The 27,881-nt window shown below is 44.7% G+C and overlaps 1 protein-coding gene across 1 annotated transcript in view; it reads left to right on the top strand.

Moving 5' to 3' along the window:
- Positions 1 to 27,881, top strand: part of DUSP10 (dual specificity phosphatase 10) — a 66,111-nt gene that overhangs the window by 32,655 nt on the left and 5,575 nt on the right. Inside the window, exon 3 of the mRNA XM_084828739.1 lies at positions 19,499 to 19,879. Within this exon, the coding sequence (XP_084684865.1) occupies positions 19,499 to 19,879 (381 nt within the window). The remainder of the gene's footprint in view (positions 1 to 19,498; positions 19,880 to 27,881) is intronic.

The following is a 27,881-nucleotide window of genomic DNA, read 5'->3' on the forward strand; positions in this document are numbered from 1 at the left end:
CTCATTTTACTTACACAGACACACACCTAACACAATAAATAAGTACAAATATATTTTGTGCACCTAAGAAAAGTCATGTGTGAAGTGGCCCTCAGTTTCCACCTTGGGGGTGTGGGGATGAGGAGAGACACACAACTTGAAGCATGTTGAAATGTTACAACCTTGAGTGCAAATGGCCATAGTTCACCTTAGGATCTCTGTAGCCTTCAATGTGGGTTTCCTGCAATTTGTTGGTTTTGCTCCTCCCCTTCCTTACTTCTTCCCCCCACCCCGACCTCCTTCATTGCTGGGAGCAGTTGTGTTTTCTCTCTTGCTTCTGCTAGTGTTACAGAACACATTGGACTGAACAAACTCTTGTTTGAAACTCTGTACCTGCATTTTTATGCAAGAATATTGTGAGAAAACTATTTTACCTTCTCTTCACTAAAGAAGGATGTGGTCTCCTCCTAGTGTGCATGTGGGACTGGTAAACACTCATTCTGTTCTGCCTTTTGTTTTTTCTCTCTGCTAACTGCCTTTCTAACAGGAGGCATCAAACTAAATAATTCCCATCAGAGCATACATAGAAACATTTACTACTTCTGATGTTATGCAGACCTTTGAGAAGCAGCTACAACTAATATAAGCAATTGGAAACTATGGTTCTGGTTTCTAGTATGACCCCTGGGGCCTAGAAGGATCAGATGTGCAATCATACAGGCTACAGTGGTGCCCAGTTAAAGATTCTGAATCACTTGCTTGCCCCATGCTAACAGCTACATTTACTTCGCTTAACCTAAATAGCTAGCTTTAACTCACCGGCGAGCCGTTAGCTCCTTCAAAAACCAAAATGGGATTGCAATAACATGTAGGTTGCTCATGAGCTTCTTTAGGAAAGGGTTTATGAACCAGCTTCTCTTCTCCAGGTAATGAGTGTATGGGGAGGGAATGGGGGAGAATTGACCTTGCAAGTGTATGGAACGTTCCCAGTTTATTTGTTGTAAATGGCTGCAAATGATTCACCCTGATGGCTTAAGTTGAGAGGTGGATTTGCTTGAATGCTGGTGGCAGGGAATGGAGTGGGCTGTCTAAAAGGTGCAAAGTGAGGAGGTCATTTTACTGTGTTCCATATGCTTTTTTCAACATGGAGAGAAACTGGATTGACCTGTGTGTGTCTTGCACGCTTTCCCACCATACAAACAGTACACTCTCTTCTCACCAGGCCTACTAGTTGCTGCTGTGTACCTAATCTTGGAACTTCAGTTCAAGTTGCTCATATTTGGCTGATTAGGTAACTGGCTTCCTCCCTAGCTGTTCTGCTATACAAGTTTTGGTGGAGATTCTGCTCTGGCCAAATTTTGGAGTGGATTGCAGCTAGAGATGTAAGAGAAATCCACAAAGGATTCAGATGAGTTCCAATTTCTATGAATTCGGTCTGTGGATTCCACAGTGAACCAGCTCCTTCTGAGTCATACATGTTCTGTGGACTCATGGACCATGTTTTTAATTGGAGGGAGGAGGACTTGCACAAATTTGCATTAGCAGAAATGCGCATTTGCAAATAAATGCAATCCTCACACAAAAAATCTGGTTCCATCAATAAGTGGACAAGAGAATGAAAGATGCTTGACAATCTCCAAAGCACAGATGGAATGGATTTACCAATATCAGTGCATTCCTACAGGCAGCATCCAGACTGGATCCTGAAATCGATCTTGGACAAACACAGAGAAAGCAAGCACAGCTCAGGATTTCAGAGCACCAAGGCAGTGTGGCATCATGTTTCTATGAGCAGCCTTTCCTAACTGCGGGTCCCCTGATGTTGGACTACAACTCCCATCACCCCGGCCATTGGCCTCCATGATGAGGATGATGGGAGTTCTCATCTACCATTATCTGAAGATCTGAGGTTAGGAAAGGCTGTTCTAGAGGATAGACCATTTTGAACTAAAAGTTTCCAACTAAAATGGTGGTATGTCAACCACCAGAATGCATGGTATTGTACTCTTTCTGCATGTTCCCAACCACACTGTGGGATCTAAGTTAAATAAGGAGTATGTCAGGGAGTTCATAAGTTTATTAGACACTGTGAGACTGAAACACTGAAGGCCAAAACAGACATTACTTTAAATTATTATTTAGCAATATTTGTTTTGTCATTTGTATTCTAGAGTAGGTGCAGGGCCCCTGTTCAGGATCTTAAAAGACCCTGTTAACCCCCCCCCCCCCCCACACACACACACTTTAGGGTCTAAATCTGGACTGGGCCCCCTGGGCCTACTCTAGAATAAAAATGAAAAGAAGATGTAGCTGCTAGATGTGGATTTAAAGCAACTGTGTGTGTGAAACAGCCATTATGGACTGAATGCTGCAGTTTCAGTTTCAGTTTATTGATCAATAGCTAACCAGGCGTTTGCATATATTTCAAACTCAGAACAAAACAAGGAAGAATACAAAATGTCAACATACAAGGAAATTAGACTAAAAAATAAAAGAGACATTAACAAACTGTTGACAACTGATTTGTATACTACAATTATTAAAATATTTAAAATGGCTCAGTGTCGTGTGTTGTCACCTGCCAAAACCACAGTCTGCTTTTGTACCTCCTGAAATGCAGGCAGTTCACAGGTTCAGCTGAGAGTCACCAGGGTTGAGAGTGGTGTCCCTGCATGTGTGATTCAGCCCTTCCTGTGTCACAAAGGTCTTTGGTGAGGAGCGCATGGTAGGTGAGGAGAGTGCTTGTAGAACTATAGACGAAGAGCCGCATTAGCGATGTCATCTAGGAGTTGAAAGTACAATTGAATTCTGGTATTCCTTCTCACGGCTGTGTGTGCTGTTAGGGAAAAAAACTCCCAGAAGGAAGTTTCTTCTTGGGATTACCATGTGTGCCTCACCAAAAAAGAAGAAATGCATTACTAAAAAAGAGAGAGAGAATGAAAGAGCATATAGATTTGCATAAGCTAATATATATGTCTAGATGTACATTTAAAAAATACTATAACTTCAGTATAAATAGAATACATCTCACCTTAGTAGCAGGAGGGGGTGGTGACCAGGTTACCTGTGTGCCTCCTCAGTTCGCCGTCCAGGTGCTAACCACTGGTGGACAACTTCCATGCCCCTGCTGACTCCCATCTTATCTTTCTTTATCTTTCAACTGCACTTGGACTAGACAGCCTTTTGAATAGAGGATGGTCCTCTGTAAAGTAGGAGACATGGCCACTCTTCTTGCCAGAAAAAAGATTCCTGCAAAGAGGTTAAGCGGTAACTGCAAGCTTGTTTCTGTTGCCGCATTGGAAAAGAGTTGCAAAGGGGAGTTGCCTAGGGTAAACAGAAATGCTGAAGTCCTTGGAATTCACTTGTCATTTTTCCTTCCCTTCTCCCTTTGTTTTTCCCATTCTCTTTATTGGGTTGCGATGGCAACTTGGGCCCAATGCTTGGCTTGCGCAAGAACAATGTTTCTGAAAACCAAAGGATGATTGCCGCAGATCTCACAGAGAGCATGCTGGGGCCAAGTCACATTGCCTGATAGGATTCCCTCTATTGACCAGTACCGCTCCTGTGATGAGATTCATAAGTCTCAGATAGTAAGCAAGTCAGCAAGCACACAAGCAAGAGAATGCCAATCACTGTGTTTGCTATGTAATTGCCCTGGTTGGGTGTAAGCCAGCCCTTACCTAATGCATCCAGTTTCTACATAGAGAAGGATTCTGGAGAACTAGTTGACCAACTGGCTGAGCCCTCCATGCTGGGAGAATTATCAAAATTAAGATGGTCCCACTGGACAGAAATTTGAAACTTAGTACACATGGTGTGGAACTACATGTTCTGCCACCTAGAGATGTGAATGCCCAGAAAAAAAAACCTGGGAAAAATTGGGATGATGGGGTTGGGATGCAGATTTTTTTAACAAACAAACAAACAAACAAACAAACAAACTCTGTTCTCCTGCCTCCCTGGGATTTCTTTTTGTCTTTGGGGATGGGGTGGGGGGACCGTTTTGCCCCAATTTTTCACATTTCTAATGCCCTGTGTCTTTCCAAAACGCCAGCTATCGCTTCTTTGCAAAATGGCACCAGGACAGTGCAGTTTTGCTAGGGAGAAGGAGCAGGTGTGAAGGAGCTTGCTTAAACATGGGTCTGGAACCCCAGCTAGGATATTTAGGGACATACTGGTGGCGTACAATCTGTTCTGTCTGTGTTTCACGGATTGTCAGTGTCGTTTGTTCCATCGTCCACCTATTGATGGAATTGGATTGTTTTTAGTTTCTGAATGTGTGCAAATTTGCACGTGCAAAAATGTGCAAATCCCCCCCACACACACATGTGCAGATTTCCCCCAAAAGTGCGTTTTCACCCTTTAGCCTATGGCGGAAATATGCATTTTTGGCCTCTTTTTTTTTATTTTTTTAAATTGCATGTTTTTCCATGACGAAATTTGTGCAAAATTCCCCAAAGTTAGAAATATGCTCCGCAAGTCTGTGGAATCCGCCCGAGAGGGGGAAAGGAAGTCAGCTGCAAAATCCACAGGTCGGATTCATAAAAATCTGAACTCATTTGGTTCTGTTGCAGATTTATCTGACATCCCTAGGGATACTGGGGAAATCCTCAATGGATTTAAATTACTTCAGATCTCTATGAATCTGACGTGCGAGTTCTACAGCTTTTTCTGAGTCTCACAGACTTCACAGATATGTGAACTGGTTGGTTTTTTTTTTACTTTTGGGGTGGATTAGCGCAAATGCGCATTTGCAAACTGGAACAAACTTTTCATACAAAACCCCAATTCCATCGATGAGCGGATAATAGAACAAAAGTCACCTGACAATCCCCCGAACACAGACGGAGTGGAATTAACAAAATCCATATATCCCTAACCCAGCTAAGTAAAACTTGCTGCAGGAGTCTTCTGTGCCTTCAACTTGCCTCCCTAGTCCAAGACACTGATAGCTAGAAATATTAGAAAACAGAGCATTTATCTCTCTTCCCCTCCAAACATGGGACGTGACATCTGCCTCATAGCCGCAACCAACATTCCAGCACAGAGCAAGCCAAAGCACAGATGGAATGTTGGGCTGTGGGATTTTCTCTTTCACATGCATTAAAAATTCTGAGATGCGCGGGGTGTGTGTATGTCCCATTGGTCGCTCTGAACATTATCTGTGCAGGCTGAAGGACAGCTGAATTTCTAGTATTCTGTACAGATATTGAATGGTATTTTCCATCACCTTGATGTGGAGATCCTGGAAGGTATTCTATATTTGATCCCCCCGCCCCACCCCCTTGTCCCAGAGTCAACACTGTCTTGCACACAATAAAAAGTGGCTGCATGAAGACTCTTTTTAAATGCATGGATCTTTTAGCCTTTCACATTTCTGGTTAACTGTATGCAGGGAGACCTTACACTTTCCAGGTGGTGAGAAACACAGGCTCCAAATGCATCATGAACATGCGCATCTTGCCAAGTAGGAACTGCATTAATTGCTACTGTCACTTTACCTGGAAGTGATAGAACCACAATTCCAAAACACATGACCCCTCTCCTCCAGCAAGTCTAAGTGTGTGTGTGTGTGTATGTGTGTGTGTGTGTGTGTGTTTGAAGACTTGGGCATAAATCTCAAACGCTGAAGGAAAGGGGCACCTAATTTCATATGGGCATATTCCTCAGATTTGTCATTTGCTAGGGCCAAGACAAAATGCCACCCAAATTCTGGGGCAAAATGGAGAGTGTCTTGGTGATTTTTTGACCACGGCAAATTCAGCACCAGATGAAACCAGCTGCCACATCTGGGAGAGGAGGTCTAGTGGCCTCCATAGCCACCAGAACAATGCCTGTGTTGTCACATAGTGATACTCTGATGGGGGCATTTGGGGAAAAAATGGTGTCCATTGTCCTCCAGAGATCCTCTCTGGTACTGATCTACTTTTGCCTCCATGAACTTCTCCCTCCTGCGCTTGACACTTGCTGGAGGATTTCACACAACTCAAATTTGAGCTGAAAATTCTCATCTAATTTATATTGGTGTGTGTGGGGTTAATGTTCAGATAATGCATACCCAAATGCAATCATACTTCTTTACTAAAGTGAAAGTCTGTAAGGTTGCATGACATCCTGGAACCTTAATCCATTCTACCATAAATAAAATCCATGTTTCCAAGAGTTTTCTGACGGAGTTCAGTAAGAGGAAAATAACTATCCCAATTGGCTTTTTCTCTTCCCTCAGTCTTCTGATGAGCTGCTCTGGTGTTCGGTTAGTGGTTGGCTCTTCCTTGCCTTGTAGCAGGGTGATGCAGTGTTCATGACAGCTATGTGGTTGCTTAGAATGCAGCTAGACCATTAGCAGGGGCTCTAGAAATCTGTGAGCTTTCTACTGTTTTTTTTTTTTAATAAGTAATAAATGCACAGTTCATCATGTTTACTGTGGGAAGAATCCACACCTGTTCAAAGCAATGTTTTTGTTGTAGGGAGAGTGCACATTTTGAAGGATTCAGACAGCACTATTTTAAAACTGAGGAAATCCTATTTCCCCCCGCCCCTTCCTTTGTGTATCATTTACGATTCTGGGGTCCTGTGTGGAATGCACTTGTGAGAGGATCATTGACTGGATAGTAACTGTAAGAGATCATTGATTGGATAGTGATGGTAAGGGAGGTTCAGTCCCCTTCCATGCATTAAAAGAACATATATGAGGGGCGTTGTTGAGCCATGTGGGCTAGGCCACTCCCATTACCCCTGGTGTCCACATTCCTACAGACCACACATTTGGCTGGCTCGTGAAGAGACCCTCTGTGCATAGTGCTTGTCCATGTGACAGGGAAGGATTCTGGGCCAATCTACATGTGTACATGTTTGTCATGGTGGCCGAATATGCAGGGGCATGGCTGCTGGGGGCTTAGCAGCAGGGCTAGCCCACCCCTGTTTTGTTTTGTTTTTCCACACATGTGGGGGTTATCTGAACTGCCCTTGTAACTTCACGGCTGGTGACTGGTACACCATCCTCCCCTGATGTTTTCTAATCTTAACATTTAAGAAATAATTTAAAAATAGAGCAGGGCACTTCTCCACTACAGATCTCAAGCTGTCATTTGAGTCATGCAGCCTCACTGAAGACTGTTTAGCTTAGGGGAAAAAAGGGCAGTACGGTGGACGATGATAGAGGGGTACACAATTGTGCGTGGTATGAAGGAAGTGAACAGGGAGTCATTTTTCTCCCTCTCTCATAATCCTAGAACCCAAGGTCATCCCATGAAGCTGAGATTCAGGACAGATAAAAGAAAGTACATCTTCACACAGCGCAGAGTTAAACTGTGGAATTCACTTCCACAAGATGTAGTGATAGCCACCAATTTGGATGGCGGTTAGACAAATTCATGGAGGGTAAGGCTACCAATGGCTACTAGTTCTGATGGCTACATGCTGCTTCCAGTGTCAGAGACAGTACACCTATGTATACCAGTTGCTGGGGAACACGACTGGGAGGGTGCTGTTGCACTCATGCCCTACTTGTGGGTGTACATGTTGCACTCATGTCCTACTTGTGGGAATTCGTATGTAGTATGGAGGTCAGGGACGGGTGAACCTCCCCCTCCGATGTTCGGTCTGCGGGCGGGGGGGTGTCCACCACAGGGAAATCTGGGCCACTTGGGGCCCTGCAGATTTCCCCATAGACCAGGTGCATCCGCCAGAATTCGTGGGGCAGCTCTCTGTTTTTCTAAAAGGCTCCATTAGCCTATCGTGGGGAAATTACGGCCATAACTGATGTATTTTACGCACCAGTTTAAAGCACTTCTACCTAAATTGTGGCTGTTTACATGGCGTAAAATACTAAATACACCAATTACAGCCATAATTTTCCCACGATAGGCCTATGGTGCCTCCATTAGCTTATCACGCCTTTTAGAAAGACGGAGAGCTGCCCTGTGCAAAATCTGAGGACATGCAGGTAAGGGGGGGGGGGTGTCTGCTGTGGACTCTGGAGGTCTGATACTTGGGAATTCAACTTCATTTGATTCTGCACTGGATTTCTCCCAGCATCCCTAATTGGTGGACATTGCTTCTAGAATGATCAGCTCCTTTGATCAATGATTGCGTGTTTTTCAAAATGGTAGATTAGCTAACATAGATAAAAAATCCCCCCCCCCTTTTCCCTCTTGGAGGCCAAAACTGACTGAACTTTGAATTCTTAAAAAAACATTATGAAGAATGGATTCTGTCATCCTAGCCACAGACCTCTGGACCTGCTGGTTGCAAGAATTATAGGAAGGGTGAGGTCAGAGGCTTGTTCTGGCTAGGGCAGCCAATGGTTAGCATAATAACAGACAATCCATTCCCTTTTCCCCACTGCAAGATTAGCCCAGAATGGGACAAGATGTAGGGAGCCAACACTTTGTGTTGCTCCAGCGTTGCCTCTCCTAACCATCCTTGTTCCAATCTTCAGTACAGCCTGTGCATCTAGAGCAGGTATGCGCAATTAGTAGGCCAAAACATTTGGAGGGCCACAGCGCCAGACATCCCTCACCATTGGCTATGCTGGCTAGGGATCATGGGAATTGTAGGCTCAAAAATCTGGAGGGCCACAAGTTGCCCACACCTGATCTAGAGGGAAGTATAGAAATATTAGCTTAAAAAAACCGGATCTGAGCATAAATACTAAACCTGCATTCCCTGTATTTATGGAATATAGTTTGATCTTCCTATCCGAGGAGACAGAATGCCCAATGTATTGACTAGAACACAACTGGGAATCAAGATGAGTGGTCACCCTAAACATACTTTTTCTGCTCTGCAGTGTTATTGCCTAAAACAATACGCTAGTAACGGAGATTAACATATTTGATGTTTGCTTTAGTTAACCCAAGAGCTCAAACACCTCAGGCCAAACCTCTCCTTGAAATTTGGTTGATAGTGTGGATTATCATTGGTTTATGGAATAGCCTTAAAGGTGTAAAGGAGGTTACAATACGGCTCATTTATATTGAGTTTGCCTTTAGCAATGCCAATGTGTGTGTCTTCCTCTGGTGCCCTGTTACAGCATTTCACTTAATTATAATTGACACATGGTGGAACCATTCTAATCAAACCTATGCCTGCAGGTCCGTCATCTCTACATTGTGCACCATCTATAAATATTATATTGAAGGCAGATATAATAGTCCTTCTGGCTTCCACATCTAGCTTCTACCCAAGGAGCAACAGGCAGACCTGGGACAGCCTTCCCCAACCTGGTGTCCTCCAGATGTGTTGGACTGCAATTCCCATAATTCCCATCCAGAAGCCATGCCTCTCCTTCCACCTCCATGTACTCATCTGAGCATAGTTTGGTATGCTTGGGGTGGTTCCGGGCCAAGGATTCCTAATGCTACTGGTCCAAAGGCACACTGCACAGCAATTCCATCTTTCCCTCCTTAATAGATGGTAACAAAAAAGATGGAAGAAGTGCTGGGAAAACACAGCAGGGTTACAAAGGGAAGCCTATGACATCTGGGCCCCCTATAAAATTCCATGAATGAGGCAGGGCAATTGTACAACAAAAGCCTTCTCTAGAAACACCCTTGGCTGGCTGTGTCTGAAATGTCACATCTGGATGAACAAATTAAGCTGCGGTCCTATACACACTTGAAAGTGAGTCCCACTGAACTCAACAGAATTTGTTTCTGAGTAGAGCTGCATAGGATTGTGTTGTAAGGTTTTCGTATCTCCCTGCCCCCTGCAGTATTTTTGCCCAGTGATGACACTTTGAAGCAGCCTTTCCCCAGCCAGCTGCCTGGGGCATGCTGGGACTTGTAGTCCAACACATCTGGAGGGTGCTAGGTTGGGGAAGGCTGCTTTAAATTCTGGCACCTTGAGTGCCACTAAGTTAAAAAGAAAAGAAAAAGGGAAATTTTGCATATGATGTATGTATGCATTTATTCTATTTCTACACCACCCAGTAGCTGAAGCTTTCTCTGTTACAGAGTACTGTATCATGGAAAGGTCCCTTGCTCAAAACAGTCTTAGTCCGGCGGTGTGTGTTTTATGTATTTTGAATGACATTGCCTTATCCTTCAACCGTCTCATGCTTCGAATCAGTTTGACATAATGTCCTCTGCTCATTAAAACACACAAGCTATTTAATTGTTGTCTTAGTGGAAAAATACATAAGGCTGCCATCAGCTGTTGCTTTGGCAGGACTTTCTGCAGTAATATAAACAAATGAGGTCACAGTTTTAAACAAACTGGCTGTACTTGCAGGATTGCAAATTGTGCTCTCAAACTCTCTCTCTCTCTCTCTCTCTCTCTCCATGTGTGTGTATGTGTGTGTGTGTGTGTGTAAAAATTACTGTCACAATGTTACTTATTTGATGCTAGTTTGGAAATAAACAGAGTTGTGCACTGAATCCTTTCTTATTCAGGGGCTTTTTAATCCCCCCCCAATTCTGCAATAACAGAATCTCTACCATCTACTGTAAATCATCTATATTGCATAGCAGCTGAAGTTCTGTCTTAAAGCTTTCAACTTCCTAGTGGACTGAATCTAAAAATAAACTTCAGGAGAAAAAAGATGAAGACTGGATTTCTCCCTCCTCCTCCCAGAAGTCTTCCATTTTTAACTTCACAACGTAGTAAAATTGTTAAATTAACTTTCTTTGGGTGCAATCCTAGGCACGTTTAGACAGAAAAAAGTCTTGCAACTTCCAGCATTCCCCCATCAACCGTGCTGGCAGTTTTAGGGCCCTTTGTCTGTCTTAAAATGCATAGGGTTGCACCCCTGATTGCCATTCCTCCTCCCCAAAGAATCTTGGGAATAGTAGTTCTGTGAGCAGGGAGTGGGTAGGCCCCGACTAGAGGTGGGCAACTTGTGGCCCACCCAGATGTTTTGGCCAGAGCTCCCATCAGCCCTAGCCAGCATAGCTAATAGTGAGGAATGATGGGAGTTGTAGGCTAAAACATCTTGGGAACCACAAGTTGCACATCTCTTGCCTACACATTCCTAATGGAGCATTCACTGTACCCCCATCGAACTCCAGTTCCCAGAATTCTTTGTTATAATCCAGGCCAGTGAAATTGGTATAAAGCCAGATTAGGTTGGTAGTTTGGATATGCCCTATGTCTCTTCTTAAGTCTAAAATAGATGGCAACCAGTTTATTTATTTGTTTGATTTGTACCCTGCATTTCTACTAAAAAATATGGCACTCAAGGCGGCTTACAATCACACAAAAAAGTGATCAAAACAGTAATACAAACAAATACATTAAAATAAAATTTAAAAACATAACAACAACTGAATCAAACCGGCATCCAACCCAAGAGTTGGGTGCAGAAGAATTCAAAAGTCTGGGTTTGGATGGAGGAGGGCAGACAATGGGAGCGCTGAACAGCAGCCTTAATTTTGTGACCTCTGTACGGGTTTTGGTGCCAAGCCCATTCTGCATGGTTTCTTCAGCAGGGGTTATATTTTTATGAGTTCCATTTTTAAAATTCCCATCCTTTCATTCCCACCCCCACCCCCAGCATTTTATTCTCCCAGCAACCCTGTGAGTTTGGTTAGGCTAAGAGAGATGGTTAGTTTTGGATCAGTCACCTGTTAAGCTTCACGGCTGAATGGACATTTGAACCCAGTGCTTGTCAGTCTAAGTCTGACACTGTCTACTCCACCACACTGCCTGTCTAGAGATGCTTCTGAGAATAAACTCAGCAAAGCATTTGTGAATAAATTGTCATGTTCAACAGCTTAATTGCTGGAGGACTAGATCTGACTTTATGAGGCTACCAATATGAGTTATATAAGCTGTGTTTTGGTGTGTGTGTGTGTGTGTGTGTGTATTTTTGAACCACAAGAAGATAATTTGAGACTTCATCAATCTGAATAGCAGTGGCGGGGGGGGGAGTATATCATCCAATGTCTGGATACTAGCATATTTGAAATACCAAGGAGGAGAATAATAATAATTAATAATGATAATATAATGGATTCTGTAGTACTGGGAAAATGTTAGAACTTCTAAAATGCCTTGCTCTTTTGAGGAAAGAAAATAGAGTAAACAAAAAAGTGTAATTTCCAGCCTTTAAAAAAAAAATCCTGCTTAAGTTATTCAGAACACATTGGAATTGTGCATAGCAAGTTCCTTTTTAAAATGGTTCTTTGCAATCATCCAGGCTACCTTCAGAGGGTGATAAGGTCTGGCATTGTGTGGTTCCCAAGATGGCCAAAGGGCTTTGCCATTCCCACTTTATTTGGGGTGTACAGAAAGAAAAGCAGTGGCATAAAGGAATTTTCAAATCCTGGAACTGATGCTGGATACTAGCTAGCAATATGGGTGAGTGTTTTTATTCCTGTCTGCATATGTTCTAGCACAGCCTTCCCCAGCCTGGTGCCCTCCAGATGTTTTGGACTACATCTCCCATTAGCACCAATCTGGAATTATGGGAGCTGTAGTCCAAAACATCTGGGCGGCATGAGGTTGAAGAAGGCTGTTCTAGTGAAACCATAATGAATACACACCCAGAGTGTGTTCTAGAAAGTCTTTGGGAGTGGCACTTTTAGTGGATGGTTAAGCCACTTTTGGCTGAGGTAAAATAAACCAATGCAACTATAAAATATTTGGCCCAAAGATCTTCAGGAATGGGCCAAGCTAAAATTTTGAAATTCATCAACTGTGTCATAGTTAAGGATAGCAACACTTTCTGGAATATCTGAGTTGACCTAGGGATGTACGAAAGTCACTTACCTTTCCGCGGATTATATTTATGGTGGGGGGAGAGGCATTCCATCCCTCCCCCCGGAATCCTTGACGGGGGGGAGGTGATCCGTTCCTCCCCCCCGGAATCATCGACGACCGGCTGTGCTCCGCGGCGGCCCTGCAGAGCAGCCGGCCAGGCCCAGCCCAGGCCAGAGCCGTCCGCAGCTGGATTTCCGGCCATGGAGGGCTCTGGGTAAAAAACAAAAACAAAAACCGCGTACGCAAATGGTGGCGGCTACGGCCGCTGCCATTTGCGTTCCTTATTTTTCGCCGTCTTAGTCTACGTAAATATTTACGTAGACTATTACGGCGAAAATAAAGGGGAACACAAATAGCATAATAGGCGCTATTTGCGTCCCTTTTTTATTCGCCGTTTTAGCCTACTTAAATATTTACGTAGGCTAAAATGGCAAATCAGAAAGGAACGCAAATAGCGCCTGCTATGCTATTTGCGTTCCCCTTTGTTTTCGCCGTAATAGCCTACGTAAATATTTACGTAGACTAAACCGGCGAAAAATAAGGAATACAAATGGCGGCCGCCGTAGCCGCTGCCATTTGCATACGCGTTTTTTTTTTTTAACCCAGCCATGATAGGCTACATAAACCTTTACGTAGCCTATCACGTCCCTGTAAAAACAAAAAAATAAAACACCACCTCCAGACTGCTTATGGCGGCAGTGGCAGCCAGTCGGAAGACCAGCCGCCGCAGCCACCGCCGCTGAATCCACCGCCGGAGCCACCGCCACCCGGAACATCCGCCCCAGGTAAGTCTCGTCCCTGGGGGGATCTGCGGGGGGGGGGGCAGCCATTCCACCACAGATTTCGGGGGGCTGAATGTACTGGCATTCGGCCTCACCGAGATCCGTGGCGGAATTCTCTGACATCCCTAAGTTGACCAGTGCTTGTGTTTCAAGTTGGGAGCTGAGATCTAATGCCAGAAACATATATAAAAACTAGATTTAGCGACCTATGCAGTCCACACTCCATCGTTATATAGCATCAGTGATAGCTGGGGCATTGCTGTAGAAAAGGAAGTGGAAACTTTTGCCTTTTTCATATGGATGTATTCAGAAGATCACTTCAGAGACTTGGGCAGTGTCTGTTGGCGCTCTCTCTCTCTCTCTCTCTTTTTATAAAGAAGCAGATATTTAATACCAAAATGCACCATAATTTTGGTTTACTCCCTATCTACATGAGAGCATAGAATCTGGAAGTCCTGTGTTGGGTTTAACCCATGGTTACACATGTTGGACCTTCAGTTTATCCGTTCCAGTGCTGAGGGTTTTGTATCTGCACCTCCTTACTAACCCAAATTTCTCCTTCCTATGTTCCTGTCTGCCTGTCAGCTTCATGTCCATGTCTACTATTAGAGTTTCCATTATCTGATAGGATCTCCTTCCCAGGTAGATCCTATCTGCTTCTCTGAGATTACTGCAAATGAAATGGCAAAATTTTCAAATTTAGAAGCTATGCTTCTTATCAAACGTCATGGCTGGTGGATGACTGTTGCTCAATATATATTTAAAGTGTGAACATGTTTTTGTAAATTACAGTAATGAGCAGACACATAAAACAAAGGATGAGGTTAACTTTTAACTGAAATATCATCAGTGGTTTTAGAACCTGATAGAATTATTGATCTCCCACACCCCACATCATGCATCTTGCTTCTGGCTGGCTAGTATGTATGAGTTTTAAGCAACCTCTGTGAATAAACTGCATTTACATAGTTAAATATAATGGAGGAAAAAGACCTTACATTCTAAAAAAATCTTCTAAGAAAGCTAGGTAAAATTTGGCATAGTTACAGGCCAGCTATCTCTAACCTGGTACCTCTGAATGTGTTGAATATGGCTGGCTGGGGATGCTGGGAATTGTAGTCCAACATATCTGGAGGGCACCAGGTTGGAGATGGCTGTTATATAGGTTATATAACAGAGAGAGAGAAAGAGAGAACATATATAGTGGGGGGAAAATATATAAATCCCGCAGATTTAATTTTAGTGACTGTTGTCCTATTTTGCAAAGGGACAGGGGTCAATGTCAATATCTTTATAATTATATATATATATATATATATATATATATATATATCCCAGATTTTTTTCCAGTACTGTCAACGAAACTTATATAGTGCATTTTTCAACACTGCTGAATAAGTATTAGTGACATACTTATTCCCACCCTTTCCCCCCAAATTGCAGATACTTCCACGAATATCCATCCAAAGGATGACAAAGGTTCTTTAGAAAAATGTCCATAAAATAGGAGAAGAGGCAAGAATATTACTACTACAGTGTCTCTGGACGAGAACCAGAGGACATGAAGCCAGTGGAACTCAACATTCATGATCTCATGTAGTCTGTCTGACACAGACCAGACAGGGCTCAAACCCTCAGGAGATATGCCGTAGTCTCTGCACTGAGGTGCTTCCTACAGTCACATTCTTCTAGAATTCCTTAATTTGCTGCCTTTTGAATATGGGTAGTTTTATTTGCTGTTTTACAATTCTTGTAAAACAGAGTAATTCTTGGGGCAAACGTATGAACTTCAATTTGTGAAAGAAGTTGGTTTCTACTCTTGTACAGAGTTGTGTGTTTCAATGAAACACACACACCCGACCTGAGATCTCTCCATGTACTTGAAATGAAGTGAAATCCTGCCTAAAGGATAGGTAATTGTGTTGCATTCCCACAAGAAGCCCTGGGACCCTGGTGTCTTTCCTGCATGGAGGGGGAAAGCTTGAAGGCCCCTCTTCCAAGGACATAGAGCTCCTCTGTTGCTGTACCTCTCCCTTCCTATGCCCCAAATAAGTGTGGTGGCCCTTCCGGAGGGCACAGGAAAAGGAAGATGGTGGCTGTGGGTGCTTTGGGATGCCCTCAGTGTTCTGATCATGCTCACTTGGAGCATGACAACGAATTGAGCCCATTTGGGGGCAAATGGCAGGATGCTCATGTATCCCTCCTACCACTGCCTGCTTGAATATAGATTGAGAAAATGATATATTTTGCAAGTGCTACTGACATGGCACACATGTTGGCTTACACTAGCACAACATCAGTACTGCTAGCACATGGATACCATTAGATCCTTCCCAAGGGCTGCAATTCAAAACACATTTGAATTGGAAAGGTATTTTGAATTGAAACTTTATATTACACAGTAGGGGCTACTTCTTACCAAATATGAATGGGATTATGTTGCTGTTATTTGCCCGTTTATTTTTGATGTGCAGTTTAAAAGAAGAATGGACAATGCTAAGAGGAAATGTAGCAAATAGTGGCATAGGAAAGAATGAGAGCCAAAATGGTGTTGTATACGGAGAGCTTTTCTCTGTGCACTTGCATGCAGTGGCCACTACTTATGTGCCTCCAAACACATTCATACCCTCATGGCCTGAAACTGCTAATCAAGTGGTAATCCTAATTGTTGCTCCCAAAATGTAACACGTAAATACACCCTAAATAAACACAACCAACACAACCACACCAGCTGTGGCTTAGTGATGTCCCCTTTCCATTCACCTTCTCCTCCACCACATTCAAACAATTATATACAAGAATAGGCTTCTCAGATGTCAGAAAGATATGGTAGTCTTGAGAATTATTTTTTTTAACATTTGTGCTTTGATCACCAACCCACCTCCTTAAGGGAAAGGCTTTCGGGCAGAAAAAAATAAGATGGTATAAGGATCCTGGCAATGAAACAGGGAATTAATGATGTGTTAAAGGGAATTTTTCAAGCAACGCAACCATGCAGACGTCTAAAAGGCTCCCCAAGGCTCGGGGTGTACTTCAGTTGTTCTTAACTCTTCTTTTATATTAAGTAGCAGGGAAGCTGTACTTTGGGCTGCTCCCCTTTTTGGACAAAGGCTCGGTGTTTTGTAGAAGGTCCATGACGAGTAAACACGACAAGTCCAGCTTTCCCCTGCATGGTAGAGCTGGGAATGTCAGTACAGATCGAGTTTTGCTAGTGTTAAAGAGACAGAGCTTGTATTGTGGGGAAAGTGACAAGCCTTATCACCACGTAAAGAACAATTGCTTTTGATTAAATGATCTTACAGATCCAAATGAGCATTGGCAGTTTGGGAAGAGAGACAAAGAGTTTCCTTTGTGATTAAAGCCAGAGTTGCAATCTGTTGCTGCTAACTTCTCTTGAGCAATGTTGCAAGACTTTTACCACCTTGAGTAAAAATAGTTAGCTGGCTGCTTTTCTCTCTGAACTGGGGGAAAGGGACTTGGATACAGTCCAAAGCAAAATAAGCTTGCTTCGGCCAAACTTTCTGAAATGCCTTTATAAAACTACTTCCTAACTGTCATACTCATCTGCTGAATGAACAAATATAAACCAAATCCACACTGGGTCTTTGAATTCATCAACAAAAATGCTAAGTTACGAAAATCAAACTCTTAATTTCCCATCTCTTCCTCACCTGCACTTCAATACCTAAAGCTTCCTTTTGAATGGTATAATGTGTCCCTATTAAGAAGTGATAAACTTGATGTCTTATCTTTGAGAGCTTAGTCTGGAATGTCTGAAGTTTTCATTGCTGTGACACAGAGAGGCTTCTAGACAAAATAATGAGAATATGAAGAGTTGCATCTAAAAATAACTGCCTCTGGGTTGCCATATGTTTTAGCTTCTTCAGTTCAGCAAAGTGTTTACAGTGAGAAACGTCTTTCCCTCCAGATGACATTGCTTTATTCAAGGCATCCCATTCTTGCAAATTTCTCTCTCTTTGACCAGTGCGTGTTAAGTGAAGTTTCTCTTGAATTAATGCATTGTCTCGCTTGCCATTAGTAAAAGCTTAACCTATAATCTCCCATGTATACAGAAGGGGTAGCACTGTGTTTTTCCTCCTCCCTGTTAGGCAAAAGCTGGCCCAACCACCTGTTAGCATTACATCACTGGCTCCCAAGAACACAGTTGTACCAAAAGCCCTCGAACAAAGTAGCTCTTCTTGCATTGTTTGTACTCAAAGGGCTGATGTCATGCCAAGCTGATGTCATTGTATGTCTTTTGTGTAAATGCCATGGAAACCAGGCAGGTGGGAAGCCTGAGCTGATGTCATCTCGGATTGAGGTGAAGAAAGTTGTTAAGCTTCTGCTTTTCTCTTCAGAGTTTCTGGAACAATTCGCTAGAAAACCCATTGGAAAACCCTGAAGCATGTTAGGGCAATAATAATTTCTAAAAAGTGCCTCAGTCTCGTATGTATTCTTTCGGTGATACCCCTCCCCCTTCAGAGGTCATCTCTTTGAGTAATCTCTTCTTTATGAAGCAAATGTGTCAATTACGGAACTTTGCTACCTTTCATAAGGAAAGCAAAAATCTTATTGTACAATCTAAATGAATACGGATAAATGGTAGTCATTTTGCCCACACAAGTCAGGAAATGTAGGTTTAAAATCGGGAGCCTAGCTTCTGTGAGTATTGTCTCACAAAATCAGTTTTGCCCTTGGTATGCAGCAATTGAAGGAGGACTAGGGTTAGATACTAAAACCCAACCCAGTAACACTTATTAAAAAAGAGATGGTGGGGAGGGAGATACTACAGTACTGTGTATTTTCCCTCTCCTCATCTGAAAAAGAATTATGACATCTTGTAAGTGAGAGAATTTGCCAGCTTTCCCCAGTGTGGTATACTTCAGATGTTTGGGACTACAGTTCGCAGGATTCCTGGCAATGGGCTGTGCTGGCTGGGCCTGATGGGAATTAAAGTCCAAAACTTCTGGAGGGCAAGGCTGCAACATGCCATGCAACACAGAGTTAGACTCACTTAAAGTGCAATCCTGTGCATGTTTAGACAGAAAACATGCAGTGTTGGCTGGCTGGGGAATGCTGGGAGTTGTAGGACTTTTTTCTGTCTAAATATGCATAGAGTTGCGCCCTTAAAAACACACTGCAACCAGTCTGACGACGTATTGACAACCATAGTGCTTTGTTGCCATGAGAGGTGATGTGGCTAGCGATAATCTTGTTAACTGCCTGTAGAAAGGTTCACATAAAGAGAGAATGGTCACATTCATACTGTTTGCCCTAGTGTGTGTGTTTGAGAGAAAGCTTTAGAGATGTGAAGGTAGCACATCTTAAGATCATCATCAGCGGCCCTTCTCCGTGAGCCCCTGCCAAAGGAAATGAGGCGGGTGGCTACTAGGAGGAGGGCTTTTTCTGTTGTGGCACCCCGGCTCTGGAATGAGCTCCCTAGTGAGGTTCGCCTGGCGCCTACATTGTACTCCTTTCGGCGCCAGGTGAAGACCTTTTTATTTTCCCAGGCATTTTAGCTTTCTAAATTTTTATCTTTGCTGTTTTAAATCTGTATTTTAAACTCCTGTACTGCTGCTAGGTTTTATTGTGGTTGTATTGTTATATTGTGGTTTTAATGTTCTATATATTTTAAATTGTTTTATTGTGTGTTGTTTGGTTTTAGTTTTTGTGAACCGCCCAGAGAGCTTCGGCTATTGGGCGGTATAGAAATGAAATAAATAAATAAATAAGCAGTTTCCACCAATGGCACAGCCACGCTCCGTCCATGGTTTTGCCGCCACTGGTGGAATTGCAAGAGCAAAGTGCTGATTAAATATGTTCTCAGCCAGTGTGCTGCACGAGGGCCTGTGTTCCTGAGCAGCCTTATTGGCCTCAGCTGTGTTGTTTGGCAGGAAATGACCGCCGCAGCCTCGGTAACCGTGCGAGATTGCGGGCTGGCTTGGTGCATTGTGAATGTCAGTCTTAGTTTTACTCGAGCCCTGCATCTCTCTTGTTTCTGAACCCCCCTTTCCTCCTCTCTCTCTCCATTGCAGGTGGACTCAGCAGTTTTAAACAGAACCATGAAAACCTCTGTGATAACTCTCTCCAGCTCCAAGAGTGCCCCGAGGGCGGGGGCGGAGGGGTGGGTGCCGCCGCAGTGACATGTACACTACCTCAGTCCATCCCAACCACTCCAGACATTGAGAATGCCGAGCTCACCCCGATCTTGCCCTTCTTGTTCCTTGGCAATGAACACGACGCTCAGGACTTGGAGAAGATGCAGAGGTTGAACATCGGCTACATCATCAACGTCACCACTCACCTCCCCCTCTACCATTACGAGAAAGGTCTGTTCAACTACAAGCGTCTCCCTGCCACAGACAGCAACAAGCAGAATCTCAGGCAGTACTTTGAAGAGGCTTTCGAATTCATTGGTAACTATCCTTGCTTGAAGCCCTCTTCCCTAGCAGATGGCTATCCTTGCTGCTCGTCATGGCTTGAATGCATTTAGTTCTGGGCTGATAGGTGCAGAACTGAGTTGTGATTATCTGTGCCCAACGGGCCAAGTGATTGCAATTACCTTTTTGATTTGAGCATTGCAACACCTCTGGAACATCGCCTGCTTGTGGTGGTGGTACTACCAAAGAAATTGACTGGTCGCTTCTTTACATTTTTAGGGCCTTTTCACACATCACACAGGGTGTACATGGGTTTCAAGCTGAATGTATGCTTGAGGGGGAGATGCTGCAGCCAAGCTCCATCTCTGTGACAATTGCACTTGTATGATGCTGAGTTTTGCAAACACCTGTTTTCCACATGGACGCATTACCTAAGGGCCAAAACGGACATTACTTTAAATCTGTTTCTAGCGTAAACATGAAAAATGATGTAGCTGCTAGAATAGGTGCAGGGGCTCCTATCCAGACCTTAAAAGTCCCCCCACCACCACCACACTCAGGCTCAGTGGAAGCTGGTGGCTCCAATGTCAGCGGGGTGGTGAATCCACTCCAGGTTTCAGTCAGAACCAGTAAGAACTCTAAAGGAGCCTAAATGAGCTATCCAAGGTGCTTCTTTAGAGTTCTGACTGGTTCTGACTGAGACCCAGAGTGGATTTCCCACCCCACTGATGTTGGAGCCACCAGCCTCCACTGCTTGGATTCCAATCTATGGAAAGGAGGTTGCTGGATGAGATAGGCCATTGGTCTGATCCAGCAAGGCTGCTCTTATGTTCTTAGCCAGATTCCCCATCACTCTTATCTGGGATGCTTATCCATCATTACTGCTCTCCTCATCAAGGTGGTCCTAAGAAGCTTCTGAGGAACCCTAGCTTTATCCAGAACACAATTTGAATGAAGCCCTAATGCAGGTATCTGCCTGCAACAGGAGTAGGGCTAAACTGGGGAATGGATGTGGGGTACACATGCAAGCTCCACATCCAACATCCCAGCATGCCCAGCTGCTTTAGCAATCTTCATGCATCTAGTGAGAAGATCTGAAAGTGGTTTGTAAGTGCATTTGGCTGAAGGCTCTTATAACCCTACCTGAAACTGGGAATCCTGATAAGCAGCTGTGGGTGTGTGGGGCCGCTGGTGTGTGTGTGGGTCTTGCATGCGTGTTCATGCCCCCTCCCCCAGTTTAGCCCTGCTCATGTTGTAGGTGAACACCTGCATAGGGCTTATGGCATTTAGTTTTCAAACCTCTAGCCAAAAAAATATGTATAGGAGGGACTATGCAGGGGAAAGTGTAGCAAACCAAGTGGAGTATAGAAGTCTGTAACCTGCCAAGAATTAAATAATTGCCTGTTGTTCGAAGCCAAATATCCTTGCTTTTAAAGTATAATGCCCCTTTACAAAAGAAAAGAAAAATGTTAACTCCTTTGCCATACCAGCCTTAGAAATGCTTTCTTGTCGCTCAGTATATCTAGCATGATGCATCCTTTTGGCGTGTAGGTCTTGGCAGAATTCCTGAAGTACAATAATTGTGCTTTTAGATATTCTTGTGATGTGAATGAGCTAAGTTGCTTGCTGGTGCGTCATCTCTGAAGGTAGAAAGAGGCAACCTTTTTCTTGGTAAGTCGGTTCGGCATAGCATCTAATGGGGCTGGTGTTTGCCTCGCTGGTTTCTTACAAAGTCGATGCACAATTTTTGGCACATTGGCCAGCGCTATGAATGAATCGTCATACATTTGGTGTCTCTGTGAAATGTCCCTGCATTGTCTACCATCACTGTTAATGACACATCTCTTTGTGTGCAGGTCCCATTCTCCCTCCCTCACACACACACACACACACACACACACCAGCATAGAATTGACCTTCTGCAGAATAAGGAAGATTCATTCTCTCCTTGTTTCAGCAACAAATGGGAGTCCTGCCATCAAGTGGAGATTGTGTCTTGCACGGCCCCCCTCTTATACAGCTCAAATCAGCAATATAGAGAGAGCTTCGGCTATTGGGCGGTATAGAAATGAAATAAATAAATACATAAATAAATACATAAATAAATACATAAATAAATATAAGGCCTCTGGCCCTATCTAGCTATCTAAGACATCCCACAACTCTACCCAAGCTGCACTGCACTGCCACTATTTAAATATAACTGCTTAGGGGCAGGAGAAGCGGGGAGAGAATTTCCCAGCCTTGGCGAACTGGATATGGCCAACAGGGTTGGTATTGCTTATTCCTTGTTTAGTTGGAAGATAAACTCTTTGAAAGCAGCAAGAGGCTAGTTGGTAAGTCGACCCTTAAAAGGCCTTATTCTGACTAGCCCGCTGAGTTTCACAACTGCATAATGAAGGCTGTGAGTGTATATGAGAGAGAGAGTGTGCAATACATTACGTGACTTTCCATTACATAAAAAGACAGGAAGATATCAGGATTTTTGAAGGGCACCAAATGGGATGGCTGGCAATAACTGCCACTTAAAAAAAATGTTTCTCTTAAACCTCATAAATCTTATATGCATTGTACCTTGAATTGGCCAGTGCTGGAGACAAAGCTGGACTAGCCAAAAAGGCGTGTTTTTTTGTTGGTTTTAAAGGTGGTTTTGGATAGATTAAAGAAATGTAAGGAGTCCATAAAAGTTTTTAAGGGCACAGACGGAGGGAAATCTTACTAGGGATGTACGAAACTCACCTTTTCGCGGAATCTTTCGCAGTGGGGGGGATGGCGGGGCGCTCCGTGTCTCCCCCCGGAATCCTTGAGGGGGGGAGGCGATCCGATCCTCCCCGCTGGAATCCTCGACGGCCGGCTCCGCTCTGCGGCCAGGGCCGTCCGCAGCCGGATTTCCGGCCGCAGACGGGCTGTTGCAGACCCAAATGGTGGCCGCCGTAGTGGCCGCCATTTGCGTCCAGCCAGGCAACCGTGATAGGCTACGTATAGGGATGTACGAAAGTTCCTCCACGGGTCTCGGGGAGGCCGAATGCCAGCGCATTCAGCCCCCCGAAATCGGTGGCGGAACGGCCCGCCCCCCCGGGACGGGACTTACCTTGGGCGGATCTTCCTGGTGGTGGCGGCTCCGGCAGCAGCTCCGGCAGCAGCTCCGGTGGCGGCGGCGGCAGCGGCCGGTCTTCCGACTGGCTGCCACCGCCGCCATTTCCAGGTTAAAAACAAAAACAAAAAAAGTGATAGGCTACATAAAGATTTACGTAGCCTATCACAGCTAGATTTTAAAAAAACACCATGATAGGCTACGTAAATGTTTACATAGCCTATCACGGCTGACTTAAAACAAAAACAAAAAAACACGCGCGTACGCAAATGGCGGCGGCCATGGCTGCCACCATTTGCATTCCTTATTTTGGCACGTCTTAGTCTACGTAAACATTTACGTAGACTAAGATGGCGAAAATAAGGGGAATGCAAATAGCATAGACGCTACGCTATTTGTGTTCCCCTTATTTTCGCCGTCTTAGTCTATGTAAATGTTTACGTAGACTGAGACGTGCCAAAATAAGGAACGCAAATGGCGGCAGTCATGGCCGCCGCCATTCGCGTCCCTGCTAGCCAGCGGCCGGATGTCTGGCTGCTGGCGGAGCCGGCCGGCGGCTCCGCAGAATTGCTGTGGAGCACAGCTGGCCGGCCAGGATTCTGGGGGGGGGGAGGAACGGAGCACCTCCCCCCCTGTCCAGGATTCCGGGGGGAGGGACGGAGCGCCTCCCTCCCCACCATCAGCATAATCCCCGAAAGGTAAGTGATTTTCGTACATTCCTAGCTTCGTAAGAATTTATGTAGGCTATCATGGCTACCCCCCCCCCCAAAAAAAACCCAGCGTACGCAATTGGCGGCAGCTACGGTGGCCGCCATTTGCTTTCCCTATTTTTCAGTGATTTATCGTATGTAAATATTTACGTAAGATAAAACGGCGAAAAAAAGGGGAATGCAAATAGCGTAGTGGGTGCTATTTGCGTTCCTTTATTTTTCGCCATAATTGCCTATGTAAATATTTACATAGGCTAGAACGGTGAAAACTAGGGAACGCAAATGGCGGCCGCCATAGCCGCCGCCATTTGCGTATGCTGGGTTTTTTTGGGGGGGGGTTAGCTGTGATAGGCTACGTAAATTCTTACGTAGCCTATCACAGCTGCAAGGATGGCAATGGCTGCGGCAGCAGCCTGGCCGCGGCCAGCCAGGAGACCAGCCGCCGGAGCCGCCGCCGCCGGAACTGCCGCCTCCGCCGCATCTGCCCCAGGTAAGTGCCGTCCTGGGGGGATTCTGTGGGGGGGCGGGGGGGCAGAAGGGCGTTCTGCCATGGATTCTGGGGGGGGCGGATTCTAAAGAATCTGGCCTTACTGGAATCCGTGGCGGAATTCTCTGCCATCCCTAAATCTTACCCTAAGAGTTCCCTGCTGAACAATTCTTCTGTGGCTTTATTCTTATTAATGAACTGCACGTGGTGGAACTGTTATTGCCACAGAATTTCTGCCATTTGAAAAGAGAATTGCTTTTAACAACAACCAAAGAAGATTGTAGGTATTACTCTCTTGCTAATGACTTCGCTATAAGACAGGAATGTATACAGTCTTAAAGGTAGCCCCCACCCCACCGCAAGCAGTGTATGACATTGAACAATGAAGCACTATGGATTTGACCAAATCCAGTTCCAAATTGGGCTGATTCAGAAGATGTCCAAATCAAAACAAGGCTCCTCCCAAGGGGGCTGAATTAGAGTCTGAACCATCCCAAAGTTTAGTAAACGATTCAGAGATATGGAAACACATAGACACATAAAGATAACGGCCTGGTTTGCATGACATGACAGCCTGCCATGGATTAATTTATGCGCGGGGGCTGTTGTGTCATGCTGGGCACTTGCGGGCACCATTTTAGCATGGTGTCTAGCTTGCTGTGGCTTGTTGTGTTGTGCGAACCCAGGCAGCAGGGGTTGTTTGAGGGTTAGACAACCTTCAAATAACCTATGTCTTGTTTTAAGGTTGTCTAACCCTCAAACAACCCTTGCCACCTGGTTTCATGTGACACAAGTCAGGTGCCCATGGGCGCCATGCAAAAATGGTGCCTGCAGGCACCAGGCACAGTGTGACAGCCCCTGCAGGGAAATTAAGCCATGGTGGGATGTCCTGACATGGGAACAGGCCCAGTGTGTCTGCAAAAATAGATACATTTCTTTCCCAGCTATCCATATGGGGAAAATGCCAGGGTGGGGAGGGAGAGGAGTGGTGTAGTTTTGTGACTGATGGCGCTAGCTTCTAATCACAGTGAATGTTTTACCAGGGCTCTCCAATCCTAGTGCTTTCAGGGTGGTGGTAGGGGGATGTTTGTTGTAGCAATATATTGCGGGACTGTTCCAGTGTTTAGTGCTCTTTACAAGTTATCTCTCCCAGGAGCTTTGAATGAATCCTGGTGAAGTCTGTGGGACCTTGGAGGCTGTAGCATTGGGTGCTTGCTTGGCAAATGCTAGATCTTTAAGTTCTCTTGCCTCTGCTATTGTATGCTCCACTTCAGTCATCCACCCAGTTCTGTTGCACTTTCAGTGACTTTGTTGCCAATTGACCAGAAAACAAAAAAGCCTCAAACTGTTTTTCATTCATCATAACTCCCTAGCCCCTGCTGCACCTATCCTTCTGAAATTATCCTGGTTTCTTGCCTAGGAACACCTCTGTAATGTATGCCATTTTTATACAAATTGCCTCCCCCACAAACACATTACATAGACATTGGGGGAGAGGAAGTGAATCTCTGCTCTCCCCAAATTTGAAGACTCCCCTTCCCCCCAAAACACTGCACCTATCCTTCTGAAAATATTCAGGTTTCTTACCTAAGGCCATCTCCATGCTATATGTCATTTTCATTTCCCCAACATGAACTTCCTAGAATGCAAGCTGCTATCTCTTAATCTCCACTTATAAAACTGGCCAGCTCTTCAGGGTGGTTGTAAGAATAACTGAGCATGCACATGAAGTCCTTCAAGCAGTTTTTTTAAAAAAGCTTTATATAAAAATCAAGATTTTTTTTTTTTAAAAAAAAAAACAAGGCATAACCTTACAGTTTTATGTAAATTCTGTGGCCTGGTTCAGATGCGATGGGAAGCTATTGTAGGCAACTACGTTGATGAACCTTCAGCAACTCTGGACTCATGTGGTCCCCTTCCCCTGTCCTCTGCCATACAAAAGAGGGGAGAGAACATGAGCCCAAGGTTTGTGCCAGGTCATTAGTGTCGTACAGCCTTCCCCAACCTGGTACAGCCTAGGCAATCATCACCATTGGCCATGCTGGCTAGGAATGATAGGAGTTGCCATCTAGCACATCCAGAGACAGCTAGGTTGGAGAAAGCTGGTGTAGCAGAAAACCTTGGTTTCCTGTTGCCTCAGAACTAGGGATGTACGAAAGTCACTTACCTTGCCCGAAATTTGATTTGCAGTGGGGGGGAGGCGCTCCGTCCCTCCCCCTGAAATTCTGGCCGGGGGGGAGGCGCCCCGTCCCTCCCGCCGTGAATCCTGGCTGGCCGGGAACGCAAATGGCGGCGGCCATAGCTGCCGCTGTTTGCGTCCCTCCAATCAGCCGTGACAGGCTACGTAAATGTTTACGTAGCCTATCACGGCTAAGTAAAAAAAAAAACCCGCGCATACACAAACGGTGGTGCCCATGGGCACTGCCATTTGCGTTCCTTATTTTGGCACGTGTATTCTATGTAAACATTTACGTAGACTACGGCGAAAATAAGGGGAACGTAGGGTCTACGCTATTTGTCTTCCCCTTATTTTCGCCGTAGTCTACGTAAATGTTTACGTAGATTACACGTGCCAAAATAAGGAATGCAAATGGCGGCTAAGCGCGTTTTTTTTGTTTTTTGTTTTGACTCAGCCGTGATAGGCTACGTAAACATTTACGTAGCCTATCACGGTATTTTTTAAAAATCTAGCCGTGACAGGCTACGTAAATCTTTACGTAGCCTATCACGTTTTTGTGGGGTTGTTTTTTACTGGAAATGGCAGCGGCGGCAGCTAGTCAGAAGACCGGCCGCTGCAGTCGCAGCCGCTGCACCGCCGCCGCGCCGCCGCTGGAACCGCCGCCGCCGCCAGGGACATTTGCACAAGGTAAGTCCCGTCCCAGGGGGGGGGCGGGGGGGAGACCTTTTCGCCACCGATTTCGGGGGGCCGAATGCGCTGGCATTCGGCCTCCCCGAGATTCGTGGCGAAATTCTCTGACATCCCTACTCAGAATCAGGTCACTATGGAAGATAGTGACAAACATGAACAGGGATCCTAAGTACATATATAATATACATCTGGCTAAGATTATAGGCAATGTGCCCAGGTATTTTGGCAAAGGGCTCATATTCTTCATGATACATTCCTTTCTGGTATGCTACATTGCTTGGGGTTGATTGAGAATCTCAACAATAATGTATACCTAACCCTCTAGGATATGTTTCCTAGCATTTGGAACCAGGGCATGATCTGAAAGCCCTTGATCCAGCAGTCTTAATAAAGCTAAGCAGGGCTGGATCTTGTCAGTTTCAGAAGAGAGACTGCCTGGAGTTCAACCAGGAGGAGGAAAGGCGGCTATAAATGTAATCAGTGATATTACAGCCATTGCCAGTGTCACATGACATCTGCAGAAATTTTTGGGGATGCTTTTTGTGCCGACCACCAGTTCGATGAACAGAGCTTGCCTATTGAGCTGGTTGTCTTGAGTGCTTCAGCATTTCAACCTGGTCAGTACTGAAGGCATTTGAAAGAGTCTGCTCAGTTTGTGGGCTGGCCCGAGAACTTAGTGATGAATCAGTTTAATGTGTGCGAATGTGACCTGAGTCATCTAGAGCGGGAGGGGAACCAGTTGGACAGATAACAAAGCCAAGAAAAATTGTTTCTGTGCATCACTTGTGGAAGTCTGGCGTGATAGCGTGTGGGCTGAGACAAACTGAGCTGACATTATTGTTGTGGTGAAAGGGGCTGTCTGATTGTTTCATGATGAG

Source organism: Heloderma suspectum, chromosome 1, assembly GCF_057233095.1.
Source record: "Heloderma suspectum isolate Gila_16-S chromosome 1, 16-S_ref, whole genome shotgun sequence".
NCBI lineage: Eukaryota > Metazoa > Chordata > Lepidosauria > Squamata > Helodermatidae > Heloderma > Heloderma suspectum.